Source organism: Panthera uncia, chromosome B4 (genome assembly GCF_023721935.1).
Source record: "Panthera uncia isolate 11264 chromosome B4, Puncia_PCG_1.0, whole genome shotgun sequence".
In the NCBI taxonomy this organism is placed as follows: Eukaryota; Metazoa; Chordata; class Mammalia; order Carnivora; family Felidae; genus Panthera; species Panthera uncia.
The window spans coordinates 88,943,224-88,966,585 of NC_064809.1; the positions used below are offsets into that span (position 1 = coordinate 88,943,224).

The window sequence follows — 23,362 nt, forward strand, 5'->3', positions numbered from 1 at the left end:
CTAGCAAGGTGTTTATTTTCACAGTCTAAGAAAGGAAAAAAAAACATGCTTATTAGAGACATAAAATTTTATCTGTATCTACCTCCCTTTCTTTCTTTTCAGGAGCACCCTTGAAGAGTCAGAGTCATCATGGAGATAGCTTTCCAAACATGTTACCCAAGGTAGAGTGTATGTGCAGAGATAATGAACCTTGAACTCTGTTGCATATATAATTGAGCATGGGGGATGAAATTATCAGACAGAAAAATGATGGTTTGCAAGTACTTTTTTAAAACCAGTAAAGCTTTAGCTTTCTCGTTGCTTTGTTTAGTTGGGGATTCAGGAAACTAGAGATTTGTGGGAAAAGAGTGAAGAGCTTTCTCCTCTCAGTGATCTGTCATAGATAAGGCTTAGAACTGGTAAGAGTGCTGTGAGTTACGCATTTGTCTTAATTCAGCTTTTAATTTTCCTGTTCTACTTGGCATTTTGCATGTTGCTGTTGGTTTTTATGGGAACAAATAAATTGGCAGCGATCATTTTTTATAGCATTAGAAGTCATTTAAAATTGACTGTAACTATGACATTGATACTTGAGTTTTTGTAGTTAGTATGGAAGCTTTAAATGCATAAGGCAATGAATACTGTTGAATTAAATAAAGTAACTTCGCTTTCTACTAGCTTTCTTCTAAATTAGATTCTGCTCTATTGCACTGTATAGTCCAGGGGGAGCTTTGGATTTCTGTTAAGGTTCTGTTCTTTCTAGGCTTATGAAATGGAATTACTTCAGTATGTATTTCCTCTCTTAGGAAATAGCCAATGTCACAGTGGATAATGTTCTTATTCCTGAACATAATGAAAAAGGTAAAAAAAAATTTTTTTTTTTTACTTTAAATCATGCCTTGCTTTAAGTTAACTTACAGAGACAAATATCCAATGAACACATTAACTCTTCATTAATATGCAGGTTTAGGGTAAAATTTTCATGGATGTTGAAATACTTGCAGCTTTGACTGACACTAAGTTCTGATGGATGATATATTATTGTTATATTAAAAATCCACTGGCCAATGGAGAACATAATTGTGTTCTCTTCCCTGGGGGGGTTTTCATACTTTCTGTTAGTGAAATTTGCATTTTTATGTGTCATAGGAAAACATTTAAAAATTACATTGGGTTTTATATAGTGTTAGAAATTGTGATAGCCCTTGCAGAGATCTTTAGAGACTTTTGTAGAGCAATGCCGAAGGTCACTATGAAAGTCTCATTATTTCCATATCACTTTTACTACTTTATTAGCAGGGAGAATAATTTAATTCTACCTGGGAATCCTTCTGATCAACGTTAATGGCTAGTTAAGGCTGCTTTGCCTTGTCTTTACCACCAGATCTGTACCTTCCTTGGTTCAAAAGAGAATTAGAGAAGTTGGATAAAATTTTGGTCCTTTAAGATTTAACAATAAGATGTAAATCAAACAGCAAATGTGGAAATATAGCCAAAATTGGGCTCTGAAGGATTTAGTTAAGCTTTTCCCCTTGGATATGTATTTGATTACCTTCTAAATGTTTTCTCCCAATCTCTGCTTTAGATGATTTTTTAAAAAGCTGAAGCATCTTCCTAATTTACTCTGAGGAAGTAAGTTAGAGATTTAGAGGATTTGGCTCATGAAAAATGATTCTATCAGTCATACTTGGAGAATATTGTTTAGTCATAACAAAGTTTCTACTTCCATAGGTTTTTTTTTATTTTTTTTCAACGTTTTTTTTTTTTTTTTTTTTTTTTTTTATTTATTTTTGGGACAGAGGGAGAGAGAGGATGAACGGGGGAGGGGCAGAGAGAGAGGGAGACACAGAATCGGAAACAGGCTCCAGGCTCCGAGCCATCAGCCCAGATCCCGACGCGGGGCTCGAACTCACGGACCGCGAGATCGTGACCTGGCTGAAGTCGGACGCTTAACCGACTGCACCACCCAGGCGCCCCGGTTTTTTTTTATTTTTAATGATTTTAGGTTCATAGTGAGTCAAAAGCAATCCATTGATCTAATGACAAAGAAGTGGAGTCCTGGAAAACTGTCCTCAACTGAGTTCTTCGGCTGACCTCTTTGGAAGGGTGATAGAATCACAGAACTATTATTCAGATATCTAAAAAGGCATTTGTTCTGTGGAATGGTGGGAGCCAGACCCAAGTAAATGTGCGGAGATGGGCTTCAGTTTTGGTTCCTGGGCCTTCTGCTCCTAGCTCTCTGCTGGGCTCTGAAGTATTTCTAATATGGAACTTATGGTTCTTTTTAATGATGATGTTGATTCTTAAAAAAAAAAAAAAAAAAAAAAAAAAAAAAGAAATGAAAAAGTAACTTATCTTCTCCCTACTTTCTGTCCTAAGGAATATTGTTTAAATCCTCTGTCAGCTTTCAAAACATCAGAGATGGAACCAAAAATTTCCACAAAGACTTCCTAATTGGAGAAGGGGAGATTTTTGAGGTATACAGAGCGGAGATCCAAAACCGAACATATGCCATTAAATTATTTAAACAGGTATGGAAAGAATTACTATCACAGGATATCAGTTCCATTTATTTGCTCATATTTCATGCTAGAATGTGTCATTTTTCATCAACATTGGAAGGAGATATACTCGAAAATAAAATTTAATAAATGGAAATAAGATATATGACCTCAGGTGACTGGAGAAAAGACCATGAAATGAATGCCTGACTCGCAGGAATGTGGAAGTGAAATTCTTCCCATCCCCAGATGTGTCGAAGGAGAAAGGCTTTTCTGAAGAGCTGTGTAGGAGCTTGGCACTTTGCCTGTGCTGGTCTGCTCCAGTTTTCTTGTGTTGTTTTGTTTTGTTTTTGGTTTTGTTTTTAGGATGGGCCGTGTCTCCTCCAGGCAGCTTCACAGGCTAAGCCCCAGATTGGTCTTTGGTGCTACTTTATAAATTATCGTTTATCACAGTTCAAGAGGGTGGGAAAGGGGAGGCTTCGAATAGAAGGAGCGAGGCAATGATCAGAGTTGGAGTTTAGGAGAAAGCTGAGTGACTGCAGCCAGTAAAGCAGAAAGGGCGTTGGGGTATCACACCCAGGAGTCAGGAAGAGACAGGTAGGCACACATACACCCAGAAGAACTGCTCTGCTGTTCTTCATCGTTAGTCAGCAGTCAATAAACATTCATTCAACTCTCTCTGTGAAATGGGTGCTGGGCAAGGATGAATAAGGCATCATTCCATCCTCTGGGAGCTCAGTCCTGTGGGGCAAACGGTCAGGTAAAGAAAGAAAAGATTAAGCTACGGGGTGAGAAGTAGTTGAGCCCAGATTTGCACAAGAGGTCATGGCAGCACAGAAAAGACAGCCAGGGCAGGGGCAGATCCAGCACCCAGAAGAGAGCCTGGCACAGAGGAAGTACTTGATAAACATTTCTGCAATAGACAAATGGGAAAAGCGAACAAAAGGAAGTGACCTCTCAGCTGGATTTTGAAAGCCCAGTAGAATTTTGGCGGGGAGCGAGGCATGGGAAGTGCTCTCTGGGTGGAAGAAATAGCAGGTGTAACAGCCTGGAGGTGCGTGTGTGCAAACATATGCCTTACTAATAACAGATCATTGGGTGGAGGGAACGTAGAGCAGGGGGTGGGAAGGTAATGGCAGATGACACGGGAAAGATGGCTCAAGTCGGTGGGTGGGTTTTAAGTGGGAGAGTGAAAGGATTAGGTTTGTGTTTTTGAGATGTAACTCTGAGCACAGGTTAGGTCATGGGCTGGAAGTCGGCAGAGGCATTAGAGCAGAGATGGCAAGGACTAGGCTGGAGGTGGATAGAGGGGGTTTTAGATGGGTAGGGAAGAGATGGATGGGACTTAAACCCATGTCCTCAAGCCTAACATTAGAGTCACCTCAGGAGCTTTTTTGAAATGATCCCTCAGCATCAGGTTAGGTCAGCATAGTGGTGGCAGGCACCCGTATTTTTTCAAAGCTCCCCACGTGGTTCGGATGTGTAGCCAGCGTTGAGAAGCCCCGCTCTGAGCTAGGGCAGAGGCAAGGAGAAGGTATGTCTAAGCCAGGAGGTGAAATGGACCAAATCTCACGATCGGTGAGATAGGGCTGGGCAAATGGGGGAAAGGATGGATCTCGGGCGATTCCTCCTCTGCAGCTTAGATTATGGGGCCCTTTTTTTTCTTTAATTATTAACCTGATTTCTCCAGTCCTTACATAGCATTCTATACCCACTGATTTTATACGGACGTCTCAAGATTCCTGAGGAGACAAACGGTCTAATAAAGAAATGAAACACCATTCAACAAAGAGAATGTGGTTATCTAGAGGTGGCCTAACTGAAGCCTGTTTCCTAGGGCCAGTGTGTCCCAGTCCCATTTGTAGGTTCTCTTGGGATTGAGCCCCACGGCCACCTCCCCAAAAGGTTCCAGCCCTCTCTCTACTTTCCTCTTCTCTCCATGGCTGCCACCAACTCACACTGGGAGTTTTTGTGAGGTTTTTGGAAGGTTTGGGGAGGTTTGGGGTTTTTTGTTTATTTATTTTTTATTCCAGGAGTCTGGCTTCAGAATGGAATGTCATTGCCTTTAGATCTCCTTTCCCTCCTGTCCTAGGAACAATGATCATTTCCTTGATTGCCTCCAACCCTTCTGGTATAGTTTTGGTGACCCTCCAATGTGCAGCCACAGCACCATAGCAATACCTCCTAATACTGGTTTCTTCATGCACCTCTCCCAATGGACTAGATGATGGTTTTTAAAGATCTTATTTATCTTTGTATCCCGGAGCCTTATTACAGAGCCTGGCCCATGGAAGTTGCTCAGTAAATGTTCGTTAGGTGAATTGAATGAAGCATGTGTGTATGTCCTTTTCGTGAATTTAGTTGCTGATCTCTAGGAGTAAAAGGACAGGAAGTAACAAAGTTACCAAAGGCCTAGACACCATACAAAGTCCTAAGTGTGTGCCTGTGTGTGTGTGTGCATGCACACACACACACACACACACACACACACACCGGGGAAAGATGGGAAATTTAATGAAGCCTTAGCCATAGAGCATTTGTTTCTAAAGAAACATGGTTTTGTAAAATTGGAACATTAACTTCAGTAACCTTTCCTGGAGGGACTGAAGTGGGAAAGTGTACAAGATGCCTTAGATGGGTGTGACCAGATCGCCTGGAGACCTTACAATACAGATTCTGGTTGAGCACACCTGGGCAGGGACCTGAGAGTCAGCATTTCTTACCAGCTCCCCGTGAAGCTGATGTTCCTTGTGCACAGACCCAAACTTTGAGAGTTAAGCTAGGTTAGCATGAACACAAAAACTAACCCCTTCATTTTTCAGATTAAGAAAACAACGATCTCAGGGAGGTTAAGTGACAAAAAGTCACAAATATTGCGTGTTAGAAATAAGACTGAGACCAAATCCACCTGGCTCCCAGGACAATGGTATTTTAAAATGTAAATTCTCATAAAGTGGTCCGCGAAAATGATTTGTTAGCCTCGTTTATTGTTTCTGACTTCCTGGATTAACTTGGAAAATAGCTTCCAGAATTCCTGTTGGATTTCTCTCCCTTTCTTCCTGAGAACAGAGCTCTAAAAACCCTGCCCTGTCTTGCAATTTACAAATGATAGAAACTTACAGCTGATGGAGCCTAACAATGTACTTAACTCTTTCGTGGTGGAAGTTAGGATCTTGAGATACAGAGACGCGCAGCGACATAAGGTTTATAAACTAAAGCCATCACGAACAATACCAGGGACAGAGTAGGCGCTCATACAATATTACTGAATTCATTAATGTATTCAATAAATATTCCTGTGTCAGGCACTGGGCTAGCTTCTGAAGATTCTTTGAAGTAAGGAGTTACGTTTTTCAATTTCTTAGTAAGTCCACCATTTCAAAATTAATATAAAGGTAAACCTGAATCGACATATCCAAATGACCTAAATCATAAATACCAAATTGGAGAAATCCCCTTCTAACCAGAATACAGCTATCACAAACTGGATCCTTTGTGAGACCAAGTAGGGCATTTCTGTCATGGGATTTTCTTTGAATACATATAATATTTTTAAATGTATGTAAATGTGTACAAAATATGGTAAAAGGGTTCGAATATAAAATATGGCAACATAATACAGTGCAGGAAAAACTTCTAACTCAAGAGCAGTGGTTAGAAATCTGTTTGGGAGTTAATGGATTTTTGAAAATCTGATGAAAGCTAAGGATCCTCTCCCCGGTAAAAGAATTATATTCATTTACATCAAAAAGGTCAGCTGGTCTCAGGAAGACTGTAGACCCTGGTTTACAAATCCCAGAAACAGAGATCCTTTCCTTAATTTTGTTTTCTTATTTTTCTCCATGATATTTAGGAGAAAAAAATGCAGTGTAAGAAACAATGGAAGCAGTTTTTATCTGAGCTTGAAGTTTTACTACTGTGAGTATATTTGGTCTGGAATTTCTGCCTCTGTGCCTGGTTTTCATCTTTGTGCATCTTTGATTCTATAACACAGTGCTTGGCATGGTGGGCATGTAATAAAGGTGGGTTGGATATTAGGACTTTGGGTAAATTTTTGACATCTGCTTTAGTATATTCTTCAGAACACATTTTAAAATAGACCATTCACATAATTCACTTGAATATATTTTAACAAGGAACTGTCACAAGGAAGTGGATTAAATCATGTGTGACTAACATGGCTGAATGTAAAATAACTCCTCGAACGTTAGAATTTTATCTATTTTACCATTCCCCCCTTCCTTAGAGACACTTTAGTCAAGAAACTTCTGTCAGTATAACCGTCTTCGGGAAGAGCGTTTAGACAGAGAAATCAAGTGCTTTTGATGTGCGTATTGTTTTCTGGGATTTCATTCATGAGCCCAGGAGTCCTCAGAGACAAGCTAAAATGACTTCATTTTCATATATATTCATAACTGCAGCTGTGCGGCTGTCCAGCTGGCTCATCGGAGGTCCTTAACCCTACAGACTTCACTCGGCACCCTTTGTGAAAAGAAACGTTCTTTTCAGATGTTTTCTAAACCAATATGTGAAATGGTGGTGAAGAGGAGTCATTGTGCTAAATCCTGCTTTTGTACCCTGGGCCAGCAATCAAAACATTAGAGTTCTAATCAGAAAAACTTAATGCATACCATTTAGTCAACAAGAAACTAAAGCCAACATTGTAATCGTAGATTTCTACATTTAAGCTGTATTTATTTGCTAATGAACAAGTAACAAATTGAAATATTTCAGAATTCCAAAAGTGCCAAAGGGTAAACCAAGAAAAGGAGTTTTCCACTATTGTCTTTAACCACCCAGCTGATTGTCCCAAGGCAGCAGTCATCAGTTTTTTGTAGATCTTCCCAGAGATCTAAAATATGGCAACATAATACAGTGCACGAGAAACTTCTAACTCAAGAGCGGTGGTTAGAAATCTGTTTGGGAGTTAACGGGTTTTTGAAAATCTGATGAAAGCTTAAGATCCTCTTCCCGGAAAAAGGTTTATATGCATTTACATCAAATAAGTATATATGTATTTTTTTCTCTCTTTTTTTTTTATTTCTTTTGAGAGAGAGAGAGCGTGGGAGCACATGCATGTGCGTGTGCAGGAGCAGGGGAGGGGCAGAGAGAGAGAGGGAGAGAGAGAATTCCAGGAAGGCTCTGCGCTGTCAGTACAGAGCCCAGTGCAAGGCTCAAACCGTGAGATATGACCTGAGCCAAAATCAAGACTCGGACATTTAACTGACTGAGCTGCCCAGGTGCCTCTGTATTTTGTTTTCTTATTTTCCCATCAGAGGTAGCATAAATATACTGTTCACGTTGCTTATTTTAGTATTCTGTTGTGTTCCTGTACTGTAATTTGAATAACCATTCTTATATTAACAGAGTTTTAGATTTTTTTCTAATCTTTTAATGTTAGAAAATAATGCTGCAGGGGCACCTGGGTGGCTCAGTCGGTTAAGTATCTGACTTCGGCTCAGGTCACGATCTCACGGTTCATGAGTTCGAGCCCCACGTCAGGCTGTGTGCTAACCGCTCAGAGCCTGGAGCCTGCTTCAAATTCTGTGTCTCCCTCTCTCTCTGCCCCTCCCCTGCTAGCGCTCTGTCTCTGTCTCTGTCTCTGTCTTCTCTCAAAAATAAATAAACATTAAAAAAAAAAAAGAAAAGAATGCTGCAACATGAAAAGCTTATTTTTTTTAATTTATTTTTTAAATATTTAATTTATTTTTTAAGGCTCCACACCCACTGTGCGGCATCACGACTCCAAGATCAAGAGTCACATGTTCTACTGACTAAGCCAGCCAGGCGCCCCAGAAAAGCTTGTATATATGTTATTTTGTAACTGTTTGAGTAGATCTAAGTTCCCATAAATAAAATTACAGGGTCAAATGGTTACATGCATTACATAATACCAAATTGTCCTCCAAAAGAAGTTATAAAAATTTATACCTACACTAGGCATATATGAATGCCTCATTCACCATATTTTTGCCAACATAGTATTTTTTTTAATGTTTATTTTTGAGAGAGAGGGTGAGTGGGGAAGGGGCAGAGAGAGAAGGAGACACAGGATCTGAAGCAGGCCCTGCACTGACTGCAGAGAGCCCGATGTGAGGCTCAAACCCGCAAACCGCAAGATCATGATCTGAGCCTAAGTTGGACACTCAACTCACTGAGCCACCCAGGCGCCCTACAAAGCGTTTATTCTTAACTTTTAATTTTTGCCAATGTGCTAGGTGAAAATGGTTTCTTAATGTGCTTTAAATTTCTTTTTTTTATTATGAGTGAATCTTTTCACATGTTAAGAGACAAATTTCCTTTTCTATGAAATACCTGATGCTATTCTTTGTCCATTTTTTTAACAGTTAGGCTGTTATTTTTCTTCATGACTTGTAGAAGCATTTTATATATTAGAGAAAATTAGCCTTAGTCTTATGTTATGAAATACAAATTTTTTACCAGATTGACATTTGTCTTTGCCTATTCTAGTCTTTGCTATGTGGAAATGGTTTTAATGTAGTTGAATTTAATCTGTTGTTTCTTTTATGGATTCTGGGTTTTATATCACAGTTTCTAAGACCTTCCCCAGTGAAAGGTTATAAAATAATTCTACCATGGTTTTGCCAAGTACTTTTATGATTTCATTTTTTACATTTATATCTCTTAGCCATTTGGATTTATTCTGGTGAGGTGTTTATATATGACTTTTAAGAGAATTAACAGCTCCATGATGTTGAATATTCTTGGTGTGATATTTTTATTCTTTATACTGCTAATATTTATTTAGTTTTAGGCTTAATACCAAATACATTACACGTATTAATTCTGCAGTCCTCACAGCAATCCTGTGAGGTAAATACTGCCATTATCCCCATCGTACAGATGGGGAAACTGAGGTAGATCCTACCTTTTGGAGAAGGCCCAACTCATTTCCTAAATCACTTTCAATCTTCTCCTTCTCAGATATTTATTAATGAATAAATCAGATGTAGCCCTCTCCTCTCAGAACATGCTGGCTGAAGTGGGATTAGGAGGGACGCACATAAGTAAACAGGCAATTTCAGTAAACTAAGTGATAGGATAGGCAAGTACAGAGCACTGAGGGTGGAGAAAATGGTAGCCCGGGGCGGGGGAAGGGGGGGCAGCAGTATAGCCTTCTCGGAAAAAGTAACATCTAGGCTGAGACCTGAGGGTGAGTTTTTTAAGTTCAATAGTAAGGAAGTGTGTAACCCCTGTCCCTTAAACAGAATTGTGAAGTCCTTGGGATGTGGCTTCTGATTCCTTTTTTCCCTCCTTTCCCAAGGGGAGGGAAGGGAGCTAATAATTTTTCAGGACCTAACACCTGGCTAAACAGTTAACTTTTCGTTTAATTTTCATGAGGACCTTGGGAAGTGACATTTTAATTATTGTGTAGAGTTGAAGAATATTAGTCTGCTGGGGCTTCTGTCACAAAAGAGACAGGGTGACTTACACAAAAGAAATTTATTTCTCACAGTTCTGGAGGCTGAGAAATCCAAGATCAAGGCAGATTTGGTTCTTGATGAGGGCGCCCTTCCTCGCATGTAGACAACTGCCTTCTAATTCTGTCCTGACATGGTGGAGAGGGAGGGAGCTGACTCTCCAGTGTTTCTTCTAATAAGGGCACTCATCCCATCATCCCATCATGAGGGATCCAACCCTAACCCCGACTACCTCCCGCAGGCCTCATCTCCAAGCACCTTTACATTGGAAGTTAGGGCTTTAACAGGTGAACTGGGTCAGGGGGTAGCGAGTGGGGGGAGAGACACAATTCAGACCATAGCAAAGAAAGAGTCTCACAGAGATTAAATGACTTGCCCAAGTTCACACAGCTGATAAAAAGAAGACCAGAGATTCAAACCCAGGTTTGTCTGTCTGTCGTTCAAGTCTGTCCAGTCTGCCACATGGTGGTGCCTCACACTGTGTTTATCTGACACTCACAAATGCTGATTGAATTGATTTTCAAGGTGTTGTATCAGGGGCACCTGGGTGGCTCAGTTGGTTAAGCATCTGACTTTGGCTCAGGTCATGATCTCACTGGTCCCGAGTTTGAGTCCTGTGTTGGGTCTGTGCTGACAGCTCAGAGCCTAGAGCTTGTTTCAGATTCTGTGTGTGTGTCCCCCCCGCCCCCCCAAATACATAAACATTTAAAAAAAGGTATTGTATCTGCTGACCTTCAGACCTATATAATCTAAAATCCCACTGACTTAAAAATTTATAGCGAAAGGTGGATGAGAAGGGTCTATAGATGCAAAACCAGCAGTGTTTATGGCTGTGCCATGTTCCATACCTCACAAACCTATACAGTGTCCATTTTACTGCTAGATTGGCAATATCTAAAAATAAGCAAATGGTCATTTCTGCCCTGTGAGCGAGAGAGCAGAGAACCAGGGCCATGACTGTGTCTGTACGAGGTCTGCTAGCTGCTTTCCAAAAGATTTTTTATCTCTTTAAATTATTTTAGATTATTATATTATTATATTATATTATTATATTTATTATAATATAATATATTATATATATAATATAATATTATAATATTATATTATATAATTATATTATATTATTATTATTATTAGAGATTATTATCTCTTTAAATTATTTATAAAAGAGATATTTTACCAGGTAGTGGTATAGATGAATTTTTTAGGCAGCCAAATACACCAGCTCCGTTCCTTTTCAGTCCATTGTGTTGCATTTTATAGATATGGTCTGAATTGTAATAGGGGTAGGGATCTTGTACACACACATACACACAAAACTTCCTTCTTTATGATAGGAGGAATAAAAGAAATCTGAAGCCATGTGTGAGTGTGTGTGTGTGTGTGTGTGTGTGTGTGTGTGTGTGTTTTATAGGAAGGTTTTGCTATTGAAGAAACTAAATAAGAGGCCTTTGTAAATAGAATCTTACAAAAAACCAACCTTATTTTTTTTTAAATTTAATGTTTATTTATTTTTGAGACAGAGAGAGACACAGCATGAATGGGGGAGGGTCAGAGAGAGAGGGAGACACAGAATCTGAAACTGGCTCCAGGCTCTGAGCTGTCAGCACAGAGCCCGACGTGGGGCTCGAACTCACGGATCGCGAGATCATGACCTGAGCCGAAGTCGGCCGCTCAACCGACTGAGCCACCCAGGCACCCCAACCAACCTTATTTTAATATCCCCAAGCATGCCTAGAACATGGTAGGTAGTCAATAAATAATTGAACTGAGATCACAGGTGAATTTCACATTTTATGTTTCATGTTTGTTACCTGAGTTCCATTGGTTTTCACAGTGATGATACAGGCATTCAAGAAACAGGGTTTTAAAGGAAAAGAGGCTGAAAATGTAGGCTACACTGACATAGAACTCTGTCATTTAAAATCTTTTTTTTAATGTTTATTGTTGAGAGAGAGACAGAGACAGAGTGCAAGTGGGGGAAGAGCCGAGAGACAGGAAGACACAGAATCTGAAGCAGGCTCCAGGCTCTGAGCTGTCAGCACAGAGCCCGACATGGGGCTCGAACCCATGACCCGAACTGAAGTTGGATGCTTAAACAACGGAGCCACCCAGGCGCCCCAGAACTCTGTCATTTAAAAATCAGTGATATATTTGGGGCACCTGGCTGGCCCAGTTGGTGGAGCATGTGACTCTTGATCTTGGGATTGTGAGTTCAAGCCCCACGTTTGATGTAGAGATTACTTAAAAATAAACTCGTTAGGGGCTCCTGGATGGCTCAATCTGTTGGGCGTCTGACTCTTGATTGCAGCTCAGGTCATGCATGATCTCAAGGTAAGTGGGGTGGAGCCACATGGTGGGCTCTGTGCTGACAGTGCAGAGCCTGCTTGGGACACTCCCTCCCCTCTCTCTCTGTCCCTCCTCCACTCATGTGTGCACACACTCTCTCTCAAAATGAATAAACATTTTAAGAAATCTTCAATAATGAATAAATACGTGCATACAATAAAAATCAGTGATATATTCTTCAACATCAGACTTTACTAACCACATGGATTTTAGGTAACTATAAAGCTTTATGAAGATCCTGGATGTCGTCTCTACTCGTGTGACTGGTGCCTAGCACAGAATCTGACATAGTAATACTCACTAAATGAACGAACTAAATGAATGAAAGATAGTCTCCTGTACTCTTCTATTTTGGTGATTTAGACAGTATACTTCAAGCAATGAAATGAATAGTCTCAGTTGTATTATCTTTATTTAATAAATAAGTTACATCGGCTTTCATATTGATAAACATAGTTTATTATATTAGAGAGTATTGTCTATTTCTTCTAAAGTTCCCAAGACTCCCAAATCTTAAGGAATCGTCACTTTCTTAACTTTTCTGTCTTATAGTTGGATATTTTATTTATAGTTGCATGATCACAACTAATCAAAGAATGTCTAGTATTTGTCAGAACGCTTTAGACCAATTTGGAAAACAGATCTGTGTCATGTCATGTGTCCAGTGAGATTACTTTTCCCTTGGCCAAATTTATATTTTGCTTTAGACCTATTCCCCATTCCCACCTTATCACCCCCAAACCACAGCACTGTTCATTTCCTATTTGAATGAACAATTTGATGGATTTAAAAATCTTTTGTTTCAAGGTTCCATCATCCAAACATACTGGAGTTGACTGCGTATTTTACAGAGAGTGAGAAGTTCTGCCTTGTTTATCCATATATGAGAAATGGATCACTTTTTGACAGATTGCAGTGTGTAGTAAGTCGGACCTATTGCTCTCCCCAACTCTCTGACCCCCTGAAACCCTGAGGGAGCTGCTGAAATCTCCTGAGATCCAGGAGCCAACATGTGTTCACAGGAGGGGATAGCCAACAATGGGTTTCCCAAGGAAGTAGAGGACTTTTCCATGAATTAATATTTTACTCTTAAAAACAACTGTATAAATACCTGAGTTATTGTGTGTTGTGCAACATGGTGGCCAAAAGATTTGCCGGATCCTTCTTATTTTTAAATTTTTTTTTATTTTTTTATTTTTTAACGTTTTTTATTTATTTTTGGGACAGAGAGAGACAGAGCATGAACGGGGGAGGGGCAGAGAGAGAGGGAGACACAGAATCGGAAACAGGCTCCAGGCTCCGAGCCATCAGCCCAGAGCCTGACGAGGGGCTCGAACTCACGGACCGCGAGATTGTGACCTGGCTGAAGTCGGACGCTTAACCGACTGCGCCACCCAGGCGCCCCTCCTTACTTCTTATTGATTCCATATCTTCAATGAGTTTACATGAACTACTCTTGTTTCTTACATAATTTTTATTTGCATAACTTTACACAAAATACCATTCAATACGTAGGGTAAACATAAAGGCAATGCAGACTCCTTAAAGAGAAGAAGGTTGAATTAATGCCTTGATTCCCCGTATTTGTGAAAGATAAGTTTAACAAGTCATTCTGAACAGGTGACGTTTCAGTTAGGGTCAGAATAAAAACAGATTGTTTTCCGTTACCCACACTATTATGCCACAAATACTTTTAAAATCTTACTTAATGAACTTACAAACATAGTTACCTTCCTAACCGTATTTTGACTAAGCTAAGGTTCAAATTATTGGGTATTTCCATTACCAATGGAAAGCTGTAAAGAGGACTAGAATCACTGGTAGAGGAAAACCCATCTTGAATCACAAATAGGTTATGGGAAACCAAAAGGTTCATTCACCCACCTTACCCCGCCTCACCATCTGCCTCTCTTCTGGCATACTTCTATGTAATGTGCACCCGTGTGTTTTGCTCCCAGACCAACTACCGTTGTCTTTTTAGGGTAACACAGCCCCACTGTCTTGGCACATTCGGATCAGTGTTTTAATAGGAACCTCCAGAGCCATTCAGTATTTGCATAACACGGAGCCGTGCTCAGTCATCTGTGGCAGTGTATCCAGGTAAGTTGTCTCAGAGCTTGGCTTGCACCTGACAGCCCTTTCAGCATCACAGGGGAGTCATGCCTCACACTCTTTTCTACCTGCAGTTTCCCTGATATGTACGTGTGTTTAAGGATTAAGAGTGCTCACCTGGGGCGCCTGGGTGGCTCAGTCCGTTAAGCGTCCGACTTCGGCTCAGGTCATGATCTCGCGGTTTGTGGGTTCGAGCCCCGTGTCGGGCTCTGTGCTGACAGCTCGGAGCCTGGAGCCTGCTTCCGACTCTGTGTCTCCTTCTCTCTGCCCCTGCCCCACTTGTGCTCTGTCTCTATCAAAAATAAATAAGTGTAAAATAAAATTAAAAAAAGAGTGCTCATCAAGTATTTAAAAATCTTTTTAAAATATAATTTTATTATTTTTATTTTGAGAGAGAGAGAGAGAGAGCGAGCAAGGGAAGGGCAGAGAGAGAAGGAGAGAGAGAGAAATTCCCAAGCAGGCTCTGCAATGCTAGCGCAGAGCCCGAGGCAGGGCTTGAACTCACGAACCATGAAATCATGACCTGAGCCAAAATCGAGAGTCAGACACTTAACCAACTGAGCCACCCGGTGCCCCCCAAATCTTACTTTTTTAGTGCAGTATAACTGACACACAATATTCAATTCGTTTCAGGTGTACCTTCTAGTGATTTTATTTATTTATTTTTTATTAATGAAAATGTGTCTACCCAATTTAAGAAGCTACATTTATATTGCCAAAGGGAGAGTTTATATTATCTTTGGGAATTACTAACGAACAACGTAGGGTAGACAGTTTTGCGTAGTTGATACTAAACTTTGAGGCGAACCTGTATTAATCTCACTTTTTTCTTCTCGAGTGAAGTTTAAGGAAAGGTTAAGTGACCTGTACGGAGATTCCCAGCAAGATAACCGCAGTAGACAGTAGATGGTGATTAAAATTCTTTGTCCCCGAGTCCCCGGTGTCTTGCTGATTCTAGCAAGCAGCCTGCAGCCTCCTAGCTTTACATCAGTGACAAGCCAAGCAGTAACTCCGGTGTGCATTTTTGAGACAGGAGGAAATGAGAGGCAGCATCTTCCGTCTTTCTTTTTCTTCAGTAGACCTAAAGAATCTTTCAGAGAGTAGGTACGCTGTAACAAAATCCCCCTGGTGAATTTTTCCTGTGTGCCCTTCATCTTGAATCTGTTCAACAGTGGGTAAACACACCTTTGTTGAGTAGCAGGGATGACTGAATTTAAAAGGCTGCTGCCTTTTCTGAACCATCTCCTAGTATCTTGAAAAAGCTTCTGATGTGCTTTTGAGCTGAGCAAAAGAGGAGCCGATTGCTTGCTGACTTCCTTGTTTTTCTGGTGAAATGAACTCCATATAAAAAAAGACTAGATTTTTACTTAGCCCTGGGGCTCATAGGGGAACCACCCATAGATGTCTGCTCCTGTGGCAGTGTGGTAATGGTAATTCATCAACTCTAGTGGCCCCATAGAATCAGCACAAAGTGGGTGCTCCCTCACGGGACCTGGGACAAAGATATACACAGCGAAGGCGTCAGGAGTCTGTTTCGAAGAGCTGAAGTGGCCACCCCCAACCCGAAGGAATCCTTCTTCCCCCTACCTTACCACCAGCTCAGCACAGTAGGTGCTCAAAGATATTTTATCTGAGGAAATAAATAAATATCTGGAATTTTGCTGTATATATTCTTCCTTTGGTGTAAAGTCAACACGAGTATCGCTTGTTTTCTGTCCCAAGCAGTAGTAATACATCAATGTTATTAATTTCCCTTTTGTGTGACTGAGTCCATCAAATCCTTTCCTGGAAGCAGAACTTGATTAGGAGAAAGCAGTGAGAAGCAAGAGACTCTCAAGGTTCTGTTACTTGATGGGCCTGGGGGACAAGGGAAGACCACCAACTGGGAGCATGGTGGGGGGGGGGGGATGGGTGGTAGTGGTGGAGGGATACAGATCCAGCCTCTGCCTTGTGTCCAAGGTTTTCCTCAGCTTTGGATGTGCCCTGCCAGCATCTGTCTCCAGGGATCTGGTTAGATAGAGCTCAGGCTGTGGTCCTGATAACCCGCTTTCTCGTTCTGGATAGGTGTCTTCAAGGCAGGGTCCTAGGAAATAGGCTCAGGGGAGAGATTTGCCTGCAGCAGGTTTTTTAGAGTGCTGTCAGGAACAACAGAAGTAAGGGAGGGAAGGAGGAAGGCAGAATCGGGCAATTGGAGAAGTTGAGCTGGGATATCGTAGTAGAGGCCCTTCCGATGCCACGGGGAGCACTGGTGTTGGGGTGGCCCTTTGAAAATATCCTGACGGCAAGGCAGCCCCCTCCCACCAACAGCATCAACAGCTGTGGGCTATCCACAGCCACCCCTCCCCTGGCTGGGGAACCACCATTGTGTCCCTGGGTCCTCCTGTAGGAGGGATCTGGACCACACCACGGTGGCCACCACAGTTCCGGAGGGGGATCTGACTGGCTAACGCTCTGCAAAATGTGACCAAATGATTTTTCTTCTTCATACTTTCCTCTCCACCTTCTTCCCATCCTTTCCTCTCAGCTCACTTCCCCTAATGTGTCAGACATCTGATTTAAGAAGCCGGCAATGTTCTTCTTAACATGGGATTCTGAGCAAATTGCTTAGTTTCTGTAAGCCTCAGTTTTTCCCTCTGCAAAATGCTAGCAAAAGAATAATAGCATCTATCTCTTAGGATTAAATGACATAAAATATATATGGTGCTTGGCAGAGAGTATGTTATAATTGGTGAAAATGTGGCAGGAATAGCAGGGGCAGAGGCTAAGAGATGATGATGGCCAGCCAGTCTTTTAACTTACTTACTGTCTTAGTCCATTCAGGATAAATAACCATAACCAAAAGACTAGAAAGTGGGTGGCTTATAAACAACACATTTATTTCTCACGGTTCTGAAGGCTGGAAGTCCAAGACCATGGCACCAGCTGATTCTGTGTCTAGTGAGGGCCCACTTTCCGACTCATTGATGCCCATCTTTTCTCTGTGTCCTCACAGGGTAGAAGGGGATCTCTCTGGGGCTTCTTTTACAGGGGTACTAATCCCAGTCACGAGGGCTCTGCCCTCTTGACCTAATCACCTCCCAAATGTCTCACTTCCACATACCATCTCATTGGGGGGGGGGGTAGGATTTCAGTACGTGAATTTGGAGGGGGACCCAAACATTGTGTCCACAGCACTTACTTCTATCATCAATTTATTGTGTTCGAAAAGTAGACCTCCAAACTAAGCTCTGTTTTAAGACAGATCACTTCTGTGTTAACATATGGTTATTGCACATTTGGCAAATCATGTTTATTTGAGTTAATAAATATTTACGGAACACCTGTTGTATGCAGAGCATTGTATTAGACCACGTGGGGTAGATGTGGGTGATCATAGTCTTGTCCTTGAAGGTTCAACCTGCTGATCAGAGGGATAACACAAACCCAGAAGATATATGGTACAACACTAAAGATGTTCAGTGGTTGCCTGCTCTGAGGAGGCTTGCTCTAATTACAGAGTTCCAAGCCCAGTGTTTGAGGAGATGGGTCATGGCAGTGGATTGGTTGAAAGAAGGGGGGAGAATAGTCCTAGTGGAGGCAATAATTTGTTCAAGGGAAAGAGTCAAGTAAACATTTACCAAGTGTATAATGAAAGCAAGACAAATGGGTTAGCTGGAGAGGAAGGAACAAGACTGGAGAAGAAGGAAAGGGCTCCTGGGAAGAGTGAGGAACGTAGTGGGCAGGGGTGCAATGGGCTTGCATGCCAACCAGCCTGAGGACCTGGGTAGGATAAATGAGGCTCTTACGAGGGACTCTGAGGCTTTTCTGGGGACATAGGTGGGAACAGAAAGGTTCTGGAGTCTCTTAGGAGGTCTCACACTCGGAAGGAGGCCATTTCTTCCAGGCCAGTATCTTAGGTACTTGTCTGGATGGGGCCAACTATAAAATCATTTCAGCAACACTGCGAGACAGAGTGCCCAACAGTATTACAGATAAAGAGCACCAAGAGAGATCTGGTCAGAGATGGAGAATTTCACGGAAGAGGCAGGATTTAAACTGGAAATGTGCTAACAATGTATTAATTTTTTTAGTTGGTGATGGGGCTGCTGCTGATTGTTGCCTTTTTGGCTTTTCCAAAGGGTTCGAGGACTCAAACATAACCATCTGTAGACTATGCTTGCCCGGGCACGAGTCAGGGTGTAGAGTTCCAGGGCTGTGGGCATTTCTTTGAGATTGTGGTTTCATAGGGCTCATCAGTGTGTCCCTGCCTGTTCCAGAGCATATCAGCCCTTCTACAGCCAGTGAACTCTTGGCCTTTTTGCTGAGCCTGCCAGCAAAGATGTTAATTAGTACCAGCTATAACAGTAGATTCCTCCCCTTTCCTTTGGTGATGTGTGCACCTGTTCTCTAGAAACTGGAATGAAACCAACTCATTTCATTCAGGGCACTGAACATCTGATGGTAATGACATTCAGCCTCCAGCAGGCTTGACCAAATGTGAATTGGCTGACCCAGGTCACCCTCCCAAATCTTTTAAATGAATTCTTCACTTTGCTCTAAACTTGGGCCTCCCTGATTCTTGGTTCCTGTTTGCACAGCCTAGTGCTTTCAGGAAGGTCTGAGATTCCTGTTCTTCTGCCTGCATCATATTAATTTTCCATTCTCTGTAAGGCAGCTTTTAGGGGAAGTGTCACTTTATTTCTTGGCCCTGATAATTGGCTCAAAAAAGGACATTTCAAAATATGTTCAATAGCGACCTTTTCTTTTTTTTTTAATTTTTTTTTAACGTTTATTTATTTTTGAGACAGAGAGAGACAGAGCATGAACGGGGGAGGGTCAGAGAGAGGGAGACACAGAATTGAAACAGGCTCCGGGCTCTGAGCTGTCACGATGCGGGGCTCGAACTCACAGACCGCGAGATCGTGACCTGAACCGAAGTCGGCGCTCAACCGACTGAGCCACCCAGGGGCCCCAATAGCGACCTTTTCTGTGACTGAGTCAGGGCTCTGTTTTTGATGGAATAAGAAATGGAAGATATTGTTACCTTTATTTTCTTTTCTGGACCTCAGACTGATGAATCACAGGAGAGTTTGTCATACATCATTTGACACTATTAAATAATGTTTTTAATAGTATGAAATAATATGGAACAATGTATATAAAGTGAGATTAAAGGGAAAAGGCCAAATTGAGGGCACCTGGGTGGCTCAGTCAGTTAAGGGTCCGACTGGCTCAGGTCATGATCTCATGGCTTGTGGGTTCGAGCCCCACATCGGGCTCTGTGCTGACAGCTCAGAGCCTGGAGCCTACTTCAGATTCTGTGTCTCCCTCTCTCTCTGCCCCTCCCCTGCTCACACTCTGTCTCTCTCAAAAATAAATAAACATTAAAACAATTTTTTTAAAAAGGCCAAATTGAACTAGTATATGGTACAGTTATAACTTTTAGAACTACAAATTCATGAATTAAAAAAAAAGATTAAAACATACCAAAATATCAATGAGGCTTCATTTAGATGGAGACTATAGCTTTTTATTTAATGTTTTCTTTTTATTTCTATATCATGCTTCAAAAATTTTTATTTAAGGATTATGTTCTACTCTTAAGGGAAAAGTCCTTGTCTGGAACCAGGCAGGTGACTACTGAATCTTCTCCTAGGGCTGTGGACATGAAGTGAGATAACGTATGTAAAGCACAGCCCAAGACTTGGAAATAAGCTGTAATTCATCCCACCTCATGGGGACTCTTCCTTCTGCCTCCAAGTGTCTCATCCAGCCTGTCCTCGGACCCTTGCACAGCGTGTTGTTAGCACTCCATTTGGGTGAAGCTCTAACGATTAGAATGTCATTTATTTTGAGCTAAAATCTGGCTTCCTGTGACTCACCCGTTAACCATCATTGTGCCCCTACAATTATCTCTACGTACCTGAAGAAGAGAGAAACTCCATTTTACTTCTGCTTTGTCATCAACAGTTTCTTAATCTTTTATGAGTAGCTGAATAAAAAGATGTTTCTTTCGGTTAACTGTAGTAAATTGCAAGAGTAGCAAACTGAAAAAGGAGGGTTAGACTGTAGTCCTGACTCTGCCATTAACAAGCTGTTTTGCAAAAAGACAAGTCATTACAACCATGCGGGGCTCATTTACCTCATCTGAAAAGGAAGTGATTGTACTATAGCACCGAGGGCAAATCAGTTACAGCTCACATTCCATCGTTGATTGATTGGTAATGACTTCCCACCTGCAGTGTTGAAAGAGAACCTGGGGTGGGTGCGTTCTGAACTCAATTAGTGATGTCTGCCAAGAAAATGGGAAGCTGCTTTGGCAGCATTTGGGCCGTATATTTGCCATATGCAGAGTGGTCTGGGTCCACTTATGGTTGCAAATTCTCTTAATTAACACGTTGATTATATCAACAAATGTTTGCTTGGTATCTTCTATAGACTCAACATTATGCTTATGTAAACAACACAAGCTGGTCTCTCTGAGGAAGTACCAAATGGTATGGTGCGGGCTGCACAGTGGGAACGTGGAGAAGGGAGTGAGTATCACTGGAATTCAGAGCAGTGGGGTGAAAACTTCATGGAGGGAGTGAATCTTAGGCTGCACTGAGGGTTGAAATGAAAATAAGGGAGGGAGGAGTACTTTGCAGGTCAGGGGAACAGTATAAACAAAGTCCCAAAACACTAATAAGCGCCATCTATCCGCACAGCGCTGGTAAGTGCTAGTGCATTCGGGGAAGCTGAGGCTGCGGACAGACTGAGGAGTTCTGTGATAGCCAGCCTGACTTAAGACCTGACTCCAAAGCCCAATGAATAACTTACTCCTCCCAGCAGCCCTGAGTTTGTGTATCATTGGTCTTACCTCAGTGCGGCAGAGGAGAAAGCTAACTTACTAAAGTTTGTGATCTGCCTCTGTCCATGTCTGTAGATGGGGAAGGTGGTGGGGTTCCATGTTTGTGTGGGTCCAACAATCATGGTCTTATCAGGCAATTGAGGGTTCCTAGCCTGGATTCCTGGGAGCATTGTTGGTTTCATGGGTAAAGACGGAGAAATTGGGCAGGAGAAGAGAACATAACTAACTAGTATGTGCAAATTGGGAAATGTTGACATTGGACCCTTAGTGAAAATAGGCAGTAGGCAGCAGACTCTGAGGGGAGATTAGGCCTGGAGGTCTGCATTGGGAATCTTGGTCTTGTTCAAGCAGTGAGAATAAAGAGTCTTCTAAGGAGACACTGTCAAGGACGCAGCTGCAGAATACCCAAGGAGGAAGCCAAGCCCACATTTCAAAGGTATTTTCAAGAAGTCTGGTGGTTTAGTTAGCCCAAATATGTCTTAGTAATTTGAACTCTTCAAAGAGAATATTAGAAAAACAAAATTCATTTCCAGATGGTGGAATTTAAGGAGGAAAAGGATTTAAAGAAAAGAATCTTGAAGAGTTGAAGTCTCTGTTCTTGGCAAAAGACCCTCACATTTTTATTTGGGAAACGAAGATGTTTTTGAGTTACAGGATCACATAAAAGCATCTGAAAGCAGTAAACCTTCTTGTTATTTCCATCCTATCCCTTAGCCAGCTTAATTGTTTTCACATTTATGAACGATTTTACATTGAAGTGCATTTTATCCTCAGCATTTTTCATCCCAGGCATTCATTCCTGTTAATGTTTCCAAAGCCGAGATAATCTCAGTGAACATTTCTAATGTTTCCTATAAGATCATGTTCTCTCATCGGTATTGCCATGTGTCTCCTGCCAAGTGAAACAGATTTTCATACAAGGGAGGTGGTCTAGGAAGGAAAGGAAGGAAAAAGCCATATGCTTAAAAATGAATTTTTAGAAGAGGGAAATTGATCAGAGATGGTGGTAGTTGAGTGCGTGGAGAATTTCGTTTGTGAGGGACTAGAAACACTGAGTGGTTTGGAGGGAGGCTAGGAAGCCACTGATCAGGCCCTTCCTCCCACCGTAACACCCTTGCCTGAGGACCCAAGCTCCACCTTCCTTTACCCCGCCTCCCCCCCCCACCAGACCTGCTGTGTGTGGCTAGGACTCCCGCTTAGCATTTAGTAGGGATGCAGAGCCTGAAGGGAATGCAAAGTCTGTTTGTTTGACTGGTTGGTTGGTTAATTAACAAGTCTCCTCTCTACCCAACCCCCAACCCCCTCCCCGTAAAAACCTACTTTTCTTTTCAGAAGTATTTCAGATGTAAATAATTCTTTTCCCCCAGATTTTCCTCTCCCCGCAGCCATGTCTCCCTTCTTCTAAAATTTCCAAATAAGTTCATCATTTCTAAGGGATGCTGGCACAATTAAATGCTGCATAAATTAAAATTTCTCCTATTAATTTTACCATCACAGTCTCTAAACCCCAACATTCATTTATTTATACACATGGGTACCTACATGCATGCACATATATATACCAAACAATTCTTTTTCTCTCTCTATGATTTTAGAGTATCTGGAAATGTTACCTTACTCAGGCTTTTCCAGAACTTCTCTGGAACTATTTTGAAACTCAACGGATGCCCTGAAAATGATTAACCCGATGATCCTCAGATCTCCAGGGTCATTCTGCAACTTCCTGTACCTTTGTTCCTTCAGATTGGTGCCTTGAACTTCTAGACATACCCACCCAAATTTCTTGGGATTTTAAGGTGGGTATAGGATGGACAAAGGCCAGCCTACATCCTTCAGAGTATATTTCGAGGCCCTCCCTGTGTATCCGGCACTCTGATTACATTTTCTCATTTAATCCTTGTAACGACCCTAAGAGGTAAGCATTCTCATTTCCTCTTACCCGCAAGGAAACTGAGCCTTAGGGAAGTTGTGCTAGTTTGGTTAGAGATGAAATTTCACATTTAAAGCACGAATACTCCTTATTGGCTGGGCCTTTGACACAGAGAGCCTAAGACTCACAAGTCATCAATAAAGCAGTAACAAGCTTTAATACTGTCTCTGGGTCCTGCCTGGGTTCAGTGGAAAAGAAAGAGAAGGCTGTACAGTCTGAG

The 23,362-nt window shown here is 41.6% G+C and overlaps 1 protein-coding gene across 2 annotated transcripts in view; it reads left to right on the top strand.

Annotated features, from left to right (window-relative positions):
* The window catches only part of IRAK3 (interleukin 1 receptor associated kinase 3), a 63,237-nt gene that overhangs the window by 23,621 nt on the left and 16,254 nt on the right, over positions 1-23,362 (top strand). For both annotated transcript variants that reach the window (XM_049625923.1, XM_049625922.1), the window contains exons 3-8: positions 103-161; positions 786-840; positions 2,359-2,510; positions 6,334-6,398; positions 13,079-13,193; positions 14,253-14,371. In XM_049625923.1, coding sequence (XP_049481880.1) covers positions 103-161; positions 786-840; positions 2,359-2,510; positions 6,334-6,398; positions 13,079-13,193; positions 14,253-14,371 — 565 coding nt within the window. The remainder of the gene's footprint in view (positions 1-102; positions 162-785; positions 841-2,358; positions 2,511-6,333; positions 6,399-13,078; positions 13,194-14,252; positions 14,372-23,362) is intronic.